The 17,320-nt window shown below is 57.2% G+C and overlaps 3 protein-coding genes across 3 annotated transcripts; 2 read left to right on the top strand and 1 right to left on the bottom strand.

The window, feature by feature from the left end:
- Positions 1–276: 276 nt before the first annotated feature.
- Positions 277–1,311, bottom strand: GCG54_00012072 (uncharacterized protein; the record flags this gene model as incomplete). Its single annotated transcript, XM_045411960.1, has 2 exons — positions 277–1,161; positions 1,210–1,311. The coding sequence occupies 2 exons, from the start codon at positions 1,309–1,311 to the stop codon at positions 277–279; spliced, it is 987 nt and encodes a 328-aa protein (XP_045263744.1).
- A 1,070-nt stretch (positions 1,312–2,381) lies between these two features.
- GCG54_00012071 (Highly reducing polyketide synthase sdnO) lies at positions 2,382–12,454 on the top strand (the record flags this gene model as incomplete). The annotated part of the gene is made up of 8 exons (XM_045411959.1): positions 2,382–2,912; positions 2,965–3,083; positions 3,140–3,438; positions 3,495–3,568; positions 3,645–3,800; positions 3,918–11,252; positions 11,303–12,291; positions 12,346–12,454. The coding sequence occupies 8 exons, from the start codon at positions 2,382–2,384 to the stop codon at positions 12,452–12,454; spliced, it is 9,612 nt and encodes a 3,203-aa protein (XP_045263743.1).
- A 599-nt stretch (positions 12,455–13,053) lies between these two features.
- Positions 13,054–17,056, top strand: GCG54_00012070 (Cytochrome P450 monooxygenase patH; the record flags this gene model as incomplete). Its single annotated transcript, XM_045411958.1, has 9 exons — positions 13,054–13,300; positions 13,429–13,481; positions 13,515–14,522; positions 15,086–15,360; positions 15,417–15,512; positions 15,570–16,188; positions 16,240–16,419; positions 16,472–16,780; positions 16,844–17,056. The coding sequence occupies 9 exons, from the start codon at positions 13,054–13,056 to the stop codon at positions 17,054–17,056; spliced, it is 3,000 nt and encodes a 999-aa protein (XP_045263742.1).
- Between the last annotated feature and the right edge of the window lie 264 nt (positions 17,057–17,320).

Genomic DNA, 17,320 nt, shown 5'->3' with positions numbered 1-17,320 from the left:
GAGGTCAGCACTACTGTGGTCTCTTGCCATACTGCTGAAGACATGGGTCCTACCTGACCCTGCATGCTTGACGTGGGGTCACTGCAACTCAACACTTTAACGCGGGCCGGAGTCTGCTGCAGTGAGCGGACCGCAACTTCACGGAGCTGACGGTCACGTCGGAGTTACAACGATCAACAATACGTGTTTTCTAACTTGAAGGAGAAGGTGGCCCTCGGAGGTTCCGGTGCAGAAGTCGCCGAAATACACTATTGACACGCCGTAACTAGCACGCCATCAGAGTTGTCCGAGCATTCTTTCTGCATTGCCCGAATACACAGCCTGTCTCTGGTCCTCGTCAAATAGCTCCTTGCATCCTTGGTCCATCTTGGCGCCCAAGTCTAGGACGACTTTTCCAGGGGTAAATGGATAGTCACTTCCGTAGACAAGTCTCCGTTCTCCACCTTGCCCCAGAGTCCGGAGCAGCCCATGGACTTGGTCCGGGAAGGGGAAGCCGGCCATGTCGAAGAAGAACCTTTCTCGAAGTAGGCCCCTGAATTCCTCACTTCTGTTTTCGCCTCCGTTGAAAGTTGCGAAGGCGCCGATGCGATCCACAATGGAGGGCAGCACGCAGCCCCCATGAGACATGATGAAGGTGATGCCGGGGTACTTGGATACCGTGCTTGAGAGGAGCAAGTTGGCTATGGCGCGCGTCTCATCAAACATGAATTCCATCATTGGGCGAGGGTATTCTTCGAGCGGCTTCATCGGCTGCACCTGGCCACCGGCGCTTAGCAAGTTGCATGTAGTCGGATGGATGAAGAGGATGGCTTTCCGCTGATGGAGCCGCTCAAAAATGGGATCAAGGGCCCTGTCTCCGAGATAAACCCCACTTGCGTTAGACATGACCGCGAATCCTACTGCACCTAGGACATCTAGCGCGTAGTCGATCTCTGCAACGGACTCCTGGACGGAAGGCAGTGGCAAAGACGCGAAGAACCCAAAGTGGGAGGGATGCTGTTTGCAAATGGCAGCAAGCTCCTCATTGGTCTGACGAGTCATCCCTGCAGCATGTCGGTCCTGGTTCGGAGTAAGGTGTGTCCCCGGAGACGTTATACTGAGGATCGACTTGCTGATGTTCAAACTTTTCATCAACGCAATGTGCTCCTCCGGAGTCCAGTCCTGAGACGATTAGGAAGTCAAGCAGCAGGTAAGACGGGATACACTTACAGGGAGGGCTGGCATCCCGTCGGGCTTCTCATGACCGTTATCGAGCGCATATTGACGATACCCCGCAGGTACGGCATGGCAATGAATGTCAACTCGTTCCATTGTAGAAGAATTTGGAGGGTGGGTGTTTCGGAGGATGTCAACGTAATCAACCAGCTGCTTTCCCGACGGGTTGTCGCCGATACAAGCGAGTATCAATCAATTCTTCAGAAAGAAATGGGAGTGAGCTTAGCGGAGGCAATATTTCGTAGTGGGGAATAGTCTTGGCCTTCTCCGTCTGGATGAGATCCCAATCCGATGTGAGCATGAGGAATCTTCAAACTGGAGTACCTTTCATCGGGTTCTTCCCCTTTTTTGTATTCGTATGCGTGTCTCGTTCGACTTTCCTCGGAATCTACGAGATGCCTTTGGACTAAGCAGTGAAATGACCCACAAAAGAGCCAGCAACTCGTCGATTGTGTTCGTCCACTCGGACTGACTGACTTGGAAACCCCACATAACATCGCGCAGTTCGCCAAGATGTTTCTTCGATGGAAGGCTGGAGCCTAGACGAACTGACAACAGTAACCAGGTTGGAGAGGCCCCACCGTGGATAAGGTCGGATATCCGCCACCTCTATCCGTAATGCTACCAGTAAGCTGCAATGGCGAGCTGTCCAGCCCTGCAACGCTGTCTTCCCCGTCCCGAACATCCTTGTCTTCCATCGTGGCGCTGCGGATGTCATCGGACGGCTCTATATCCGATCCAGAGGGAGGAGGTGTCTGGATAGCAAGATAAAAAACGAGCTAAGCTGCAGAAACCGAAGTAACCTGTCAGCGTCGTACTTTTTGCTCCACTAATGAGCTTGCGGACTCAGCCCTGCAATGGAGTCGGCAACGGCCCGCTCCTAATGCATGACTTAGCCGGGGGTCTATTCTGGACTGCTTCGCAGCTATCGTGAATCCTGAGTGGTGAACTGGTCCTACAGCAGCCCACCTATCAAAGGCGTCGGTCGTCACATACGAGACTACCTGTTTCAAAGCAGTCAGTGATGCCGGCTTGCATCACCTTTCGCCATTGACTTGGGGACTTTTACATCTTATTAGCGAAACCAAACTCTGATACAAGCTTTTCTCTGTCATTCACCTCTTACACGTCCCGTCACATCAGATTTCGCCGTTCAGCAAGTGAAAATGGGTGCCAATAGCCAAATCGCCATCATTGGAATGGCCTGCCGTCTCCCTGGAGGGGCTGACAATCCAGAAAGCCTATGGTCTATGCTAGCCGAAGGCAGAGATGGACGAAAAGAAATTCCAAAGGATCGGTGGGACTGGAAGTCTTTCTACCACAAGGACACAAACGCCAAGGAGGCCATCAACTTCAGCCATGGATATTTCCTGGATCAGGACATCTCGGCTTTTGACGCCCGATTTTTCGGTGTTCCTGGGGCAGAGGCTCCGGGAATTGATCCTCAGCAAAGGCTTCTGCTGGAGGTCACGTACGAGGCAATCGAGAATGCCGGCATCCCGATCGAAGACCTTCGTGGTTCAGACACTTCGGTTCACATGGCCATGTTTGCTCGAGACTATGACAGAATGGGATATCGAGACGCGTCTCAAATGCACAAACAACATAGCACAGGGTCAGGTGACGCCATTCTAGCCAACAGGATCTCGTACTTGTTGGATCTCAAAGGCACCTCCAACACCTTAGATACAGGATGTGTAAGTAATGCGGCGCTGTAGTTTTTAGGATCATACGTGTTAACGTTTCCAGTCCGGCGGCCTTGTGGCAGTGCACCAAGCGTGTCGTACTTTGAAGGCAAACGAAGCTTCGATCGCCCTTGCAGGGGCCAGCCAACTGCTTTTGACCCCCGACCAGTCCATGACCATGTTGTAGGTGTTTCAAGTCCCAAACGCTTCCATTACTTTTCACTGACTGGCTCGTTAAGTAACCTCACCAATAAAGATGGGAGATGCTACACGTTTGACGATCGTGGCGCCGGCTATGCGCGAGGCGAGGGACTTGGCGTTCTCGTCTTGAAGCGGCTTGAGCAGGCTATCGCCGACGGAGACGCCATTCATGCGATTGTCATGGAATCAGGCTCTAATCATGATGGCAAGACAGGTGGAATCTTCTTGCCTAACTCGGACGCACAAGAGTCTCTAGCCCGCAGGGTCTACGCGAATGCTGGTCTGGATCCTCGAGAGACTCTGTATGTGGAGGCCCACGGAACCGGGACTGCGGCTGGTAAGTTGCAGTTATCTCTCAACATGAGGAGTATTACTGACTGACAACTTATACAGGTGACAATGCCGAAGTCTCGTCCATATCCAAGGTCTTTGGTCGTGAGGCAGGCCGCAAGTCTGACTTGCCCATTGTAAGTCTCGTGAAACCCTCCACTTCCGCTGTCGCAGGCTCGTTTTCTGTCAACCTTTGCTAATTATCATTATTAGGGCAGTATCAAAGCAAACATAGGCCACCTGGAGTCGTCCAGCGGCATAGCCGGCATGCTGAAGGCTATAATGGTGTTGAAAAAGAACCAGATTCCTCCGCAGCTGAACTTAATCAACCCAAAGCCTTCGCTTCATCTCGCGGAAAGGGGCATCAGAGTAAGTAAAGAATTGTCAAGCCTCGAAGTTCCGGCCAAAGTCAGACGCGTAGGCATGGAACGATTGGCAAACAAGTTTCTGATGTTGAATTTGGACTTTGCTAACAATTGTCGTCAGATACCGCTGAAGCTCGAACCTCTTGCACCCAAAGATCACACTGGACCCAGGCGCGCCTCTCTCAATAGTTTTGGGTACGGCGGGAGCAATGCCCACGTAATTATTCAGGCCTATGACCCTACCCCTATATCCAATGGATTCTCCAACGGCGTCAACGGAGTGGAAAAACCGCACAAAACACCCCAGAGACTTGTTGTTCTTTCCGCAAACTCAGAGTCGTCACTCAAGGGTGTAATCGTCAACTTGCGGCGATGGCTGGGATCAGACCTGGGACGTTCGACATCCTTTGACGACCTGGTTTACACCTTGAACGTCCGCCGTTCAAAGCTTCCCTGGCGCTGCAGTGCCATCGTGTCCAACTCCGAAGAGCTTGAAATGGCCATGGGAGATCCGAGAGTACCCCTGGTCAAGTCTGCACAAGATGTCGGGGTCGCCTTTGTTTTCACCGGTCAAGGAGCCCAGTGGTTCGCCATGGGCCGTGAGCTTTTGTCGGGGTCAAAGGTGTTCCAAGACTCGCTGGCCGCCTGCGACCGAATCTTGAATGATCTTGGTTGCGATTGGAGCCTTTTCAACGAGCTGTCGCGCGACATGAAGACAACACGCCTCGGTGATAGCAGATTTTCGCAGCCATCTACAACGGCGATCCAGATTGCACTTGTCGATCTACTCGGTAGTTTCGGCATTCATCCCCAGGCCGTCTGTGGTCACAGCTCTGGGGAGATCGCCGCCGCTTATGCTGCGGGTGCCCTTTCGAAGGAGGACGCTATCTCGGTTGCCTACAATCGCGGCATCTGGTCCGCTGAAGCCAGAAGCCTCAACGCAACAGCTGGTACGATGCTGGCTGTGGGGGAAGGGGAAGACGCCGTGCAGAAGAGAATCAACTCGCTCAGCCGGGGCAGCAGCAAGATCGTGGTGGCATGTGTGAACAGCCCCGAGAGCACCACAATTTCCGGAGACGTGGAGGCGATTGAAGAGCTCCAAGCCAACCTGGATGCTTCATCTGTCTTCAACAGACGTCTCAAAGTGGATTCAGCCTACCACTCTCATCACATGGAGACGGTGGCCGATTCCTATCTGTCGTCCTTGGCCGGTATGTCTGGGAATACCCCCAACGAGAAGATTGCTTTCTACTCTTCTGTCACCGGTAACCGGAAACTCTCCGGCTTTGAACCTTCTTATTGGGTTTCCAACCTGGTGTCTCAAGTCAAGTTCAGCGCGGCGTCACAGTCGGTCGCAGAACACCTCTCGACCGCTGATTCTACAGCCAGCAACATCCTCATTGAGATCGGACCGCACTCCGCACTCTCCGGGCCGCTGAGACAGTCTCTGGGCGGTTTCAAGACCTCTTCGGGAGCAGCTTTCAAGTACACCTACCTCCCTTGCCTGGTCCGCAACGAGAGTGCTACGAAGACTATCCTGGCCTTGGCTGGTAGGGCTTTTGAGGCCGGACACTCGACCAAGTTAGATGCGGTGACAAACATGGACAAAGAGCTTACCTCAAAGCCTCGCCAACGAGTTGTCGACAACCTTCCAGCATATCTGTGGGATCACAGCTCTACATACTGGCACGAGTCGAGGCTTAGCAAGGAAAACCGCCTGCGCCCGTTCCCTCGCCATGATCTTCTCGGACTGTACGACATCCACAGCTCCGCCAACGAACCTCGATGGAGACACCACGTCAGCATCGAATCCCTTCCATGGCTGAAGGACCACGTTGTAGAAGGCTTCATCATTTTTCCCGGCGTGGGCTACTTGATAATGGTCATCGAGGCCATGAAACAACTAGCGTATTTGCGGAAGACCCCAGGAAACGTCAAAAGCGTCAATTTTCGCGATGTCTCCTTCGCAAAGCCGGTCGTGGTTCACCAAGAGGGCGAGAACAAGAGTCGCGAAGTTGAGATGCAGCTTGTCATCAGCCCGCAGCGTCAGCACATGGCTAGTACGTGGGAGTCTTTCCGCATCCTGTCCTACGACGCTGAAAACGACCTATGGACCGAGAATTGTACTGGTATGGCTTCCTTGGACATCGAACTCGGAGCGGCACAGCCTGCGGTCGAGGAAGTTCTCGGAACCAGCGACGATGGCCTCGGTCACCTCACAAAGTCGGCGGCGGCGGCCGTGTTAGAGGACGTCAGGGCCGCCTGTCTCGAGCCGATCGACACCGCGAAGGTATATCGTGAGCTTGCGGCATCCGGGAACGAATACGGTTCCAGCTTTCAAGGACTCAAAGACATTCGCGTTTCCAAGAACCACGGCTTCGCCAAAATCGTCATCGACGACGTCGCGAAACAGATGCCGGCCGAATACATGCAGCCGCACACTATTCACCCCACAGCCTTCGACGCGATCATCCAACTCGGAGCCGTGGTTTTCCGCCGCGAGTGCGTTGTCGCCCCGATAATGCCCGTGACGCTCGGCGAGTTGTCTATTGCTCTCGACATGACCAGCAAGCCCGGCTCTGAGATATTTGTGGCCCTACACTTGGTTCCTGAAAGCCGACGGGAAGCGGTCGTCGACTTCTGCGCGTATCAACAACTTGAGGATGGGACTTTCCGACCTGTGGTCACGAGCAAAGACATCCGCCCACAAGCCGTTGGCAATGCCGATTCGAGCAACAATCTTTTTCACCAGAAAACGAGCTACCTGGTGGAATGGAAGCCCGATGTCGACTATATCACACAAACCGGTTTCATGGACCATCTTTCCAGCCGCGATCTCTTCGACGTCGGGTACGGGACGATCAGAACGCAGCCTGCCGAAGAGCAACTTCACCTCAACGATCAAGTCGCGTCAATCTTCATCCGCAGAGCAGTTCAAAGTCTACGTCAAGACCAAGTCTCCGAGGCAAGCAGTCCTCATCTGACGCAGCTCCTCGACTGGATGCGCAGATGGGACGAAGTCGACGCGAGACCGCTTCTGGAAGGGATGACCCCCGAGAAAGAGGCTGAGACCATAGCACAGGCCAGTGATTCCAACATCTTGGGCCACACCTTGACCCGTCTCGGGCCGCAGTACATCGACATACTCATGGGTAGGGCAGAACCTCTCGAGCTTCTCGTGGAAGACAACCTGCTCGGGCGGCTGTACTCCGACTACGCCCCGTTCAGCTGCCACTATGCACAGATGGGTGAGTACATGCAGACTCTCGTTCACAAGGATCCCAACATGAAGATTTTGGAGATTGGTGCTGGTACCGGCGGCGCTACGATGCCGCTGATGGAGAAGAGCGAGCGCGACGGCCAGCTTCTCCTGGCGAACTACACATACACCGACATATCTTCGGGATTCTTCGAGCGGGCGCGTGCGAAATTCAGCAAGTGGGCAGACAAAATCGACTTCAAGACGTTGGATATCTCAAGCGACCCGCTTTCTCAGGGGTTCACTGCCCAAAGCTTTGATCTCATCGTTGCCTCCATTGTGTTGCACGCGACACCTTCTATGGATGACACGATGGCCAACGTGCGCAAGCTGCTGAAGCCGGGTGGTCGGCTTGTCCTCATGGAGCTCACGCGTCTCTCTGCCGCCCACAACGGTATCTTCGGCACACTGGAGGGCTGGTGGTTGTCTCAAGACGGACGAAAGGACGGGCCAGTCCTCACCACTCCTAAGTGGGACAGTCTCTTGAAGCGACATGGCTTCAGCGGCACCGACCTGGCCATTCCAGCTCATCTTGGCCGTTCTAGGGATATCAGCACTTTTATCGTCAGCAAAGCTGTTGATTCTACGGACACCAGCTTGAGAGCTAGTGTGGTGCTCAGGCATTCAGACCCAACTCAAGTTGCTTTCCAGGATCTCCTTTGCAAGTCCTTGCTTCAGCAAGGCGTTGAGTGCAATCAGGAAGTCTCGAGCAAGACTGGCGCCCCCGTGGCCGACAAGATTGGCGCAGACTCAGACCGATTGTTGATAGTTCTCGACCCCGCCTCTCATCCTGTCCTCCTAGATCCCAAGGACGAAACCTTCGAGTGGACTAAGCAAGTTGTGCTTCAGACCAAGAACATCTTGTGGGTCGGCTTCCAAGATACTGAAGCCTCGGTTGAGAGCGAATCCCGGAAGAACATCGTCAATGGGCTGGCTAGGGTTTTCAGGCGCGAGAACCCCGGCATCCAACTCATCACGGTCGATGTGCAGCAACAGATTCAACCCTCCAGCGAAGACGTACATCACGTCGTTAAAGCCCTAACAGACCTCGCCATGTCGTCGTTCTGGTCAAATTCGGGAGGAGCGGTAGAAACAGAATACGCCATCCGCGATGACAACCTCGTTATTCCCAGGATTGTACCCGACATCCGCTTCGCAGACTTCGTCGAGAGCTCCAACGATGAAAGTCACGATGAGGAAGGCTCCAGAACACTCGTGGATTGGAAGTACTTCGACGACAGCCGGCCTCTGATGTTTGACGTTCGGGTGCCCGGTTTGCTCAACACCATCCGCTTTGTGGACAACGACAAGATGAGCGAGCCCCTGGGTCCCGATCAGATCGAGGTCCAAGCTCGCGCATACGGCCTCAACTTCAAAGACGTTTTCATCGCGTTGGGCCAGATGGCCCCCGGCACTGCAATGACCGGCGAGGTTGCCGGTGTCGTTACCGCAGTCGGTTCAGATGTCCAGTCGTTGTGGAAGCCTGGCGATAGAGTCGTCGGTCTGATGGTGGCGGCCTTTGGCAACCGGGTCCGCGTCAACAGCAACGGAGTTGTCGCGATACCCGACTCCGTCAGCTTCGTCGACGCCTCGTCCGTTCCCATCATCTACTACACGGCCTGGTACTCTCTCACGCACTGTGCCCGGCTCGAAAAAGGCCAGAGTGTGCTCATCCACGCGGCCTCGGGAGGTGTCGGCCAAGCTGCCATCCAGCTCGCGCAGCTGGTCGGGGCCAACATCTTCGCCACCGTGGGCAGCATCGCCAAGAAGAAGCTGATCCAGGATCGATACGGTGTGCCGGAACACCAGATATTCTCTTCGCATTCTAGCCATTTCAAGAAACACATCATGGAAGCGACGCAGGGCGCAGGCGTTGACGTCGTCCTGAACTCGCTCTCCGGCCAGCTCCTGATGGACAGCTGGGACTGCGTTGCCCCGTTCGGCACGTTTCTCGAGATCGGCAAAGCGGATATATACGCCCGGAGCCAGCTGAACATGGCCAACTTCGAGAAGCAGGCGACCTTTGCGGCCGTGGACACCTCGCACATGTACCGGCTCCGTCCGGAGTACATGACGCGAGGGCTCAAGGAGATCTTCGACATGATCGAAAACGGTCTGTTGAAGCCCGTGTACCCGGTCACCACGTACGACATGAGTCGCATCGAGGAATGTTTCCGTCTCATCGCGACGAGGAAGCACATCGGAAAACTGGTGCTGGTGGCCGATGAGAACACCATTGTCCAAGCAACCAAGCCGAAGCCAAAGCCGCTTCGGTTGCATCAAGAGGGGACGTATGTCATCGGCGGTGGTTTCGGCGATCTTGGAAAGAAGATGAGCAAGTTCCTGGCCGAGAAGGGGGCAGGACACATTGTTGCACTGACACGACGAGACGTCGACGCTCAGCAACGGGCGCCATTCGAAGAGACCATCGTCAGGCTGGGTGGTAGACTTCACATCGTCAAGTGCGACATCACAGACGAGAGAAGCACGCTTGCAGCCAGGGAAGAGCTTCGCAAGCTACCACCGGTCAAGGGCGTCATCCAGGGGGCACTAGTTCTTTGCGATCACCCCCTCGAGTACATGAAACTTGAAGACTGGAGGACAGCCGTGGACCCCAAGGTCCAAGGCACTCTCAACATGGACAAGGCGTTCTGCTCCCCTGAGACGACCGACTTCTTCATCATGCTCTCCTCCGTCACGAGCAAGATCGGCCTGACCACCCAGAGCAACTACGCGGCAGGCTGTGCTTTCCAAGACGCCTTCGCGCAAGCCCACGCCTCGAGTGTGGGAGCTTCGGGAACCACCCACTACATGACCATCAACGTCGGCGCCGTCGAAGGCTCAGATCAGATCGCCCGCGCGAGCAGCGACTTCATCCGGTACGGCGGCTCGGTCACGCTCGACGAGTTCTTCGCCACGCTCGAGTACGCCATGGGTGACCAGTCTCGGATCGATGGCGCTTCGCAGTGCATCATGCCCTTCGACCGCGACTCGATGGAAGACGGCATGGGACCGGAGGTCCTCAACGACCACCTCTTTGATCACGTTCCCAGCAAGAGAAGGCGCGGCGGCACGGCCAACAACACCAAAGTCGACAACGCGAAGCCCAGCGCGACCCAGGCGGTCCAAGAGGTCGAGACCGTTGCGGAGGCCGAGGAGATCGTCAAACAGGCGCTGCTCGACAAGTTTGCCGCGTTCTTGGGCGGCGAGGTCCCGGACGACCAACCCGTCGCGACGCTCGGTTTGGATTCTTTGGTTTCCATCGAACTCAAGAACTGGGTTCGACACACCTTCCAGTCGCCGTTGCAGACGTCCGAGTTGAGTGGCGCGCGAAGCATCATGGCGCTCGCCAACCTCATCGTATCGAGAATGGAGTTAAAGTGCAGGGTCAATGGCAAGACGGCCGCCGGCAATGGTGACGCCAATCATCACGGCGGTCAAGATGACACGAGCCTCGAAGCCTCAGGTGAACATGCCAGTCAGCATGGATACGACTGTTGCAAGTTGAGCGCAGAGCTGCCTGTCCAGCCAATTCCCGAGTTGGACGACGCTCTCGATTTCTGGCTCGAGGCGAACGAGCATCTCTACGACCCTGACCAACTTCTCGAGGTCCATCAAGACATCGAAGCCCTCCGAGCCCCCGACGGCCCTGCTCGACAGATTCTTGACGGCTTGGTCAAGGAGCATGGCCATGACAAGAGCAATGGCTGGTTGAACGAGATCGTCACGGACGCTCGCTGGCTGTGCAGGAGGTCCCCAATCGCCCCGTATGCCAGCACTATGGGCGGACACCGCGACGCGAAGACTCCTCAGTCGCAGGCCGAGCGTGCCGCCACCATCATCGCGTCTTCTTTGTCATTCAAGCGGGCCGTCAAGGCCGGAAAAGTCAAGCCCCTCGAGGTCGCGGGCAGACCAGAGTGCACGTGGAGATGGGGCTGGCTGTTCAACTCGATTCGTATACCACAGCTCAGGTGCGACGCGATGAAGAGCTTCGACTCGGACGAGAAAGACGCCCTCGATCACATCGCCGTCCTGAGAAGAGGCCACTTGTTCAAGGTCATGCTCCAGGACCGGGACGGACAAGACTTGTCGTTCTCTGATCTGGTGGCGACCTTTGAAGAAATCGTCTCAAAGGTTGGTCCGGACCACCTCTGGACTAGCATCCTGACCACAGATGATAGAGACTCGTGGGCTGTTGTAAGTGTCATTCATGCACTTCTTGTACTGAATACTAACAGTCCTTTCAGATGCGAGAAAAGCTGGCGACGGCGAGCGCTGCCAACGCAGAGTACTTCCACACCATCGACTCTGCAATGTGCGTTCTATGCCTGGATGATGGCTCCCCAGAGACTGGCGAGGAGATTGCTCGACAAGGCTACATCGGTGACGGATCCAACCGCTGGTTCGACAAGGTGCTGCAGTTCTACGTGACATCCAACGGCCGCTCCGGCCAGATCACCGAGCACGGCATCATCGACGGCACGACCCCCGCCCGTCTTCTGGAATGGCTCTCGGCTGCCATGGACAAGCCATTGCCCGAGAGCCCAGCCAGACTGAACGGAAACTCCTCGTCCCACATTGCGCTGCACGAGTTTGTCCTCGAGACGACGCCCGAGGTCGAGAACCGGATCGGGCTCGTGAGAAAACAATACGTCGACAACACCTCAGTCGCAACCTACGTCCGAGAGGAGCTCACCGAGTTCGGGACCGACTTCCTCGTGCGGTCCAGGGTGTCGGCCAAGGGCGTCGTGGACATCACGTTCCAGCTCGCGCTGCGCCTGTTCTTCGGACACAACGTGCCGTCCTGGGAACCCACCAGCGCCGCGCACTTCCACACCGGCCGATCCGATGCTGTTCAAAGAGCGGTCCCGGCCGTCGTTGCCTTCTGCGATGCGGCCGCGCAGGCGTACCGGCACCAAGAGGAGTCCGAGCAGGCGGGGAGACTAGCCGCCCTGTTGTCGGCCGCGACGAAGAAGATGAACGTCGACATGCAAACCATGCTGAACGGCCGGAGTTACTTGCGCCTCTTCGAGGTCCTAAGCTACCTCTGGCCCGCCGAGGCCAGCAGCACGCCCAAGCCACGCTTTTTGGGTGAGCACGTCTTCTTCGGCAGGCCTCACCCGCCCGTCTTTGCCCAGAGCAACGGCTTGGAGGGAGACATCATGTTCCAAGACTTTGTGCACCTCATGGCGGATACTGACGGGTTTTGGTCAATCTTGGTCCCGGAGAAGGACAGGTAAGCAACCCCAGTCCACGCTGCATGGGATGTTCTAACTCGTCATTGCTGCAGAATTCGCTTTTCCTTGACAGGCGGCTCGCAGGAGCGGACTCGGGCGTTTGTTAAGGAGCTTAGATGTGCCGCAAGAATTGTGCGCGGCATTCTTCAGGGGGTTCAGTAGAGTTGGATTATGAGTAGGAGTGGTCAGTTGAACGGAGAGCATCAGTTGGCTCGGGTATCTTCACTCATTTGGCAGGTCAGCTACGTTCGATAGTATGATTTGAATGTGTAATGTAAGATTCGAATGAGGTTGGCAGCGGAGGAAGCTCTTGGTCCCTCGTTTGGATTGGTAAAGATGAGATTGGACGGTGAAAACCAGGCCAAGCGAGTGAAATGGCGACTGTTGTGAGGTATGTTCTGCCATCTTTGACGAATGATTTTGATGCGAAAGTCTGGCTACTATAAATTGAGCCATTTCAGACTTGATCTTGAGATGCCTTGCCACTACCAGACGAGATAGATCGTGATGTGAAGAGGAAACAGGATAACTCATCAAGCCCATGTTTCATCCGGGGCAGACCATTTTCCGTCAATAACAGTTTGCAAGATGGGTCGGGTATGTACCTCGATATAGCTAGTGCTTATCGGAAGTCCATTTATACCTTATGATGCCGGCTTTCCCATGGACCCTTCAGTTCCCCCCCTCTCACACTTGACGCTCATCTTCTTGCGCCCGATTCATACGCTCCCCTGCCCCCCCACGTCGACATACAGCCCGCCATGTCACCTTCTCGCACCACGTTGAAGCCCCTCAAGCCCTTGGTGCTCATCTGCAGCACGCCGGTCTCGGGCCACATCATACCGATGCTGACGATAGCGGAGCAGCTCGTCTCGCGGAGCTACGACGTCTGCTTCGTGACCGGCTCGGGCTACCGTCCACGCGTAGAGGCCGCCGGCGCGTCGTTCGTCTCGGTCGAAGGATACGGCGACTTTTATGACCTGACTTCGTGGGATCTGGACCCGTCCTGTAAGTGCTTCCGTTTTGTCATATGGCGGTGTAAATAGTGTCGATATTCCATGTATCTAATCACTCCAAACCGAATTTCCCCCCTCCAAACTCACCACCGAGCAAACGCTGAACACACCCGTCCGCAGGGCCCGAGGGCAAGAAGCACTTGGAAGGCACGGATTGCTTCATCCACGACCTGGTACACATATTCTGCAGATCCATCCCCTCGCAGCACCACGCCCTCCAAACCGCCCTGGGAACGCTCGCCTCAAAGCACCCGGGACGGCCCACCATCCTCCTCACAGAGAGCCTCAACTTCGCAGCCATGCCCATCCTCCACGGCGCCCCGGGCCTCCGTCCCACGGGATACATAGTCATCGGCCTCAACCCCATGATGCTCTCCAGCATCGACCACCCGCCCTTCGGTTCCGGCTTGCCCCCGGATGCCTCCCCGGCCGGCCGAGCTCAGCACGCCGCCGCCAACGCAGCTCAAAGGGAAACCTTCGCCGCAGCCCAGTCCTCCTACGCGGAGGCCCTCGCGAAGCTGGGCGCGGCGCGGGAACCGGAAACCTTCCTCCTCGACGCCCTCTACCACCTCCCAGACCGCTTCGTGCAAATGTGCGTACCCAGCGTCGAGTACCCCCGTTCCGACGCGCCCCCGGGCCTCCGCTTCTCCGGCGGCTACCCCAACGGTCCCAAGGACCCCTTCCACCCGCGCCCGGCCTGGTGGCCCGAGGTCGTCGCCGCGAAGGCTGCCGCCCGCAAGCTCGTCTTCGTCTGCCAGGGCACCGTGGCAATGGACCTCACGCAGCTTGTCGTCCCCACGATGGCCGCCCTCGCGGGCCGCGAGGACGTCCTCGTCGTGGTCGCCGTGGGGCGCAAGGGCGCGAGCCTGCCGCCTGGCCTGGAGGTGCCGCCCAACTGCAGGGTGACGGATTACGTGCCGTACGACGAGGTGCTCCCCCACTGCGGCGTCTTCGTCACGACGGGCGGGTACGGGGCGTTCCAGCGGGCGGTTCGGAACGGGACGCCGCTGGTGGTGGCCGCCGCGACGGAGGAGAAGCCGGAGACGGCGGCGAGGGCGGCGTGGGCCGGGGTCGGGGTGGACCTGAGGACGGGGGATCCGTCGGTCGAGCAGCTCCGGCGAGCCGTGGGGGAGGTGCTCGAGGATGGGAGGTACAAGGCCAGGGCGGCGGAACTGCAGAGGGAGGGGGCCGGGTTTGACCCCATGGACGTGGTTGTGGGAAACGTGGAGGAGTTGGCGGCGGAGAAGGCTGCGCTGAGGACGCCATGAAGACCCGCGTCCGCGAATTAGACACACAGAGAAGCTATCCAATGTGATGTGATCAAAGAGTTGACATCATCGTGTTCCTCGTTCCGAAACCCTGTCGGCGTGTTAGACCGACTCGGCAGATGCAGTACAGGATGAGGCCATTCTAGGCTTCCGTATTCACAATCCGTCCAGACCGATCCGACTAGAGTCCCCCCCACCCCCCAGTTGCCGAGACATAGCAGCGGGCGGAGGATGACAGGTTACACGAACGCCGATGGCTAAGCTCAATCGGCGAGGTCGCGAGTGGCAATCTATAGCCATGCAGTGAGACGGAGACGGCCCTTCGGCTGCACGATCCATGTCCCTTGCAGACCCTCCGAGACCACCCCGGCCAACCCACCCACACCACACCAGCAACCTTCGATGGTTACGAGCACGGCATGGGGCCCCGAGGCCGAGATAACCGTACGGATGGCGTGAAGAGAAGGTTGATACCTCTGGGCGGCGTAGTGTTCTGACCCGCCGGTAAGCCAGCAGATATTCAAAACATCCCCCCGCGATGCGTTCTCACTCGCATCTCTCCGTCGTGGCATCGAGTGAGAGGTGTTGTCGAGATGAGCACAACCGGCATGCTGGACCTCTCGCGAGGGACCGTTGGTCTCTGCGTCCTCGTCGTGCTCGCCGCCTCCATGCTCTCGAGGTTCTTCCTCGCGAGCTGCCGGCCCAGAAACTTCCCGCCAGGCCCTCGGACAGTCCCCTTCCTGGGAAACATCACCCAAATACCGAAATCAAAGGGCTTCCTAAAGTGCGTACCCTCAGAACGCATCTGTTCCATCCCCATACTAACAGCGAAACCCCAAGATTCCACGACCTCGGGGCCACCTTCGGCTCCATCATCGGCCTCAAACTAGGCTCCCAAAACTTCGTAATCCTAAACAACTACAAACACGTACGAGAGTAAGGCAACCTCCCTCCCCCTCCCCTTCAACATACCTAACATCCAAAACCCAAAAGACTCTTTGACAAGCGCGGCTCAATCTACTCCTCCCGCCCCCGCACCTACGTCGCAAACACCCTCGTCTGCCCGGGCGACATCCACCTCCTCCTCCTCCCCTACGGCCCCGCCTGGCGCGTCCAGCGCCGCGTAGTTCAGTCCCTCCTCGCCGTCAACCGCGTCGACGCCGTCCTCCCCGTCCAGGACGCCGAGGCCACGCAGACCCTCTCCGACCTCCTCCGCGACCCGGCGGGCTACTACGACCACGTGCGGCGATACACCACCGCCGTCGTCCTCGCCGCCGTGTACGGCGTGCGCGGCGCCCGCTTCGACTCGCCCAACGTGCGCGCGCTGTACGCCGCGCAGGACGAGTTCACCGCCGTGCTGGAGCAGGGGGCCACGCCGCCGGTGGACGCGTTCCCCTTCTTGAAGATGGTGCCCGCGGCGCTGGCGGGGTGGAAGAGACGGGCCGCGAGGGTGAGGAGGGAGCAGATGGGGTTGTATCTCTCGCTGGTGGCGGGGACGAGGGAGAGGATCCGGGAGGGGAGGAGCCCGGATTGCTTTTTGGGGGAGATGCTGAGGGATCAGGAGAAGAATGGGTTGGATGACGAGCATTTGGCGTACCTGGCCGGGAACCTGGTGTGTATCGACTGGGAAGCTAATGTCGTGCGTGTTGCTGATAGTTTGCAGATGGAAGCCGGCTCGGATACCACGGCTTCGACGTTACTATCCTTCCTCCTCGCGATGATCAAGTACCCGAAGGAGTTCCGTAAAGCACAGGAAGAAGTCGATCGGGTCTGCGGCCCCCTGCGGTCCCCGACGTCAGAAGACATCGGCCGTTTACCCTTCATCGAGGCGTGTATGAACGAGGTGACACCCTCCCCTTCCCCCTTTTCCCCCCCAAAGGCTTCACCTAACGCAGAACCTCCAGACCCTCCGCTGGCGCCCCGTAGCAGCCGGCGGCGTCCCGCACATGCTCACGCAGGACGACACGTACCAGGGCTACCACCTGCCCAAGGGCACCGTCCTGGTCGCCAACACGTGGGCGATCCACTACGACGAGGACGAGTACGAGAACCCGGCCGAGTTCGCGCCGGACCGCTTCGTGAGGGAGAAGTACGGGACGCGCGACCCCGTCGACGAGAGCGCCGACGACCACCGGCGCGTGCTGTATGGGTTCGGCGCGGGCAGGCGGGTGTGTCCGGGGCAGCGGCTGGCGAGGAACTCGCTGGTGAGTGGCACTAAGCCCTGAGTCGTAATTCCGAGAACTGTTGTGACTGACTTCTACCGATAGATATTGAACATGGCCAAGATCGCGTGGGGGTTCGATCTCTCGCCCGGGGAGGGGGAGGTGGACGTCGACGTCGGCACGGCGTACACGGACGGGTTCCTGATCGCGCCCAAGAAGTTTCCGATCACGATCCGGCCGAGGTCCGAGAGGCATGCTGCGGTGATTGAGGAGGAGCAGAGGAGGGCTGAGCCTTTCTTCGCAAAGTACGCGGCATGACTCAACGTAGCGATGGAGTAACTCGAGATTCAGTCTCGCAAAATGGCGTGTGATGTGTTCTGTAACCGCCTTAAGAGCAGTGACCCTCACCCGTTATATTGTGTTTTTGTGCATACTTCTGGTTGTCTGAAGTTTTATCCAGGTTTTAACTGTCCGTCTAATCTCATTCCATTGGTCTGAACTAAACTCCCGCAGGCTCTTAGACTGCCGCATCACATTTCCCAAGTTCTATTCGTTGTCAAAACCTGATTCTGATCACATAAG

This window comes from Colletotrichum gloeosporioides, assembly GCF_011800055.1.
Source record: "Colletotrichum gloeosporioides strain Lc1 chromosome Unknown consensus_49, whole genome shotgun sequence".
In the NCBI taxonomy this organism is placed as follows: Eukaryota; Fungi; Ascomycota; class Sordariomycetes; order Glomerellales; family Glomerellaceae; genus Colletotrichum; species Colletotrichum gloeosporioides.
Note: the sequence above shows the minus strand (reverse complement) of the source record. Positions and strands in the feature narration are given on the sequence as shown.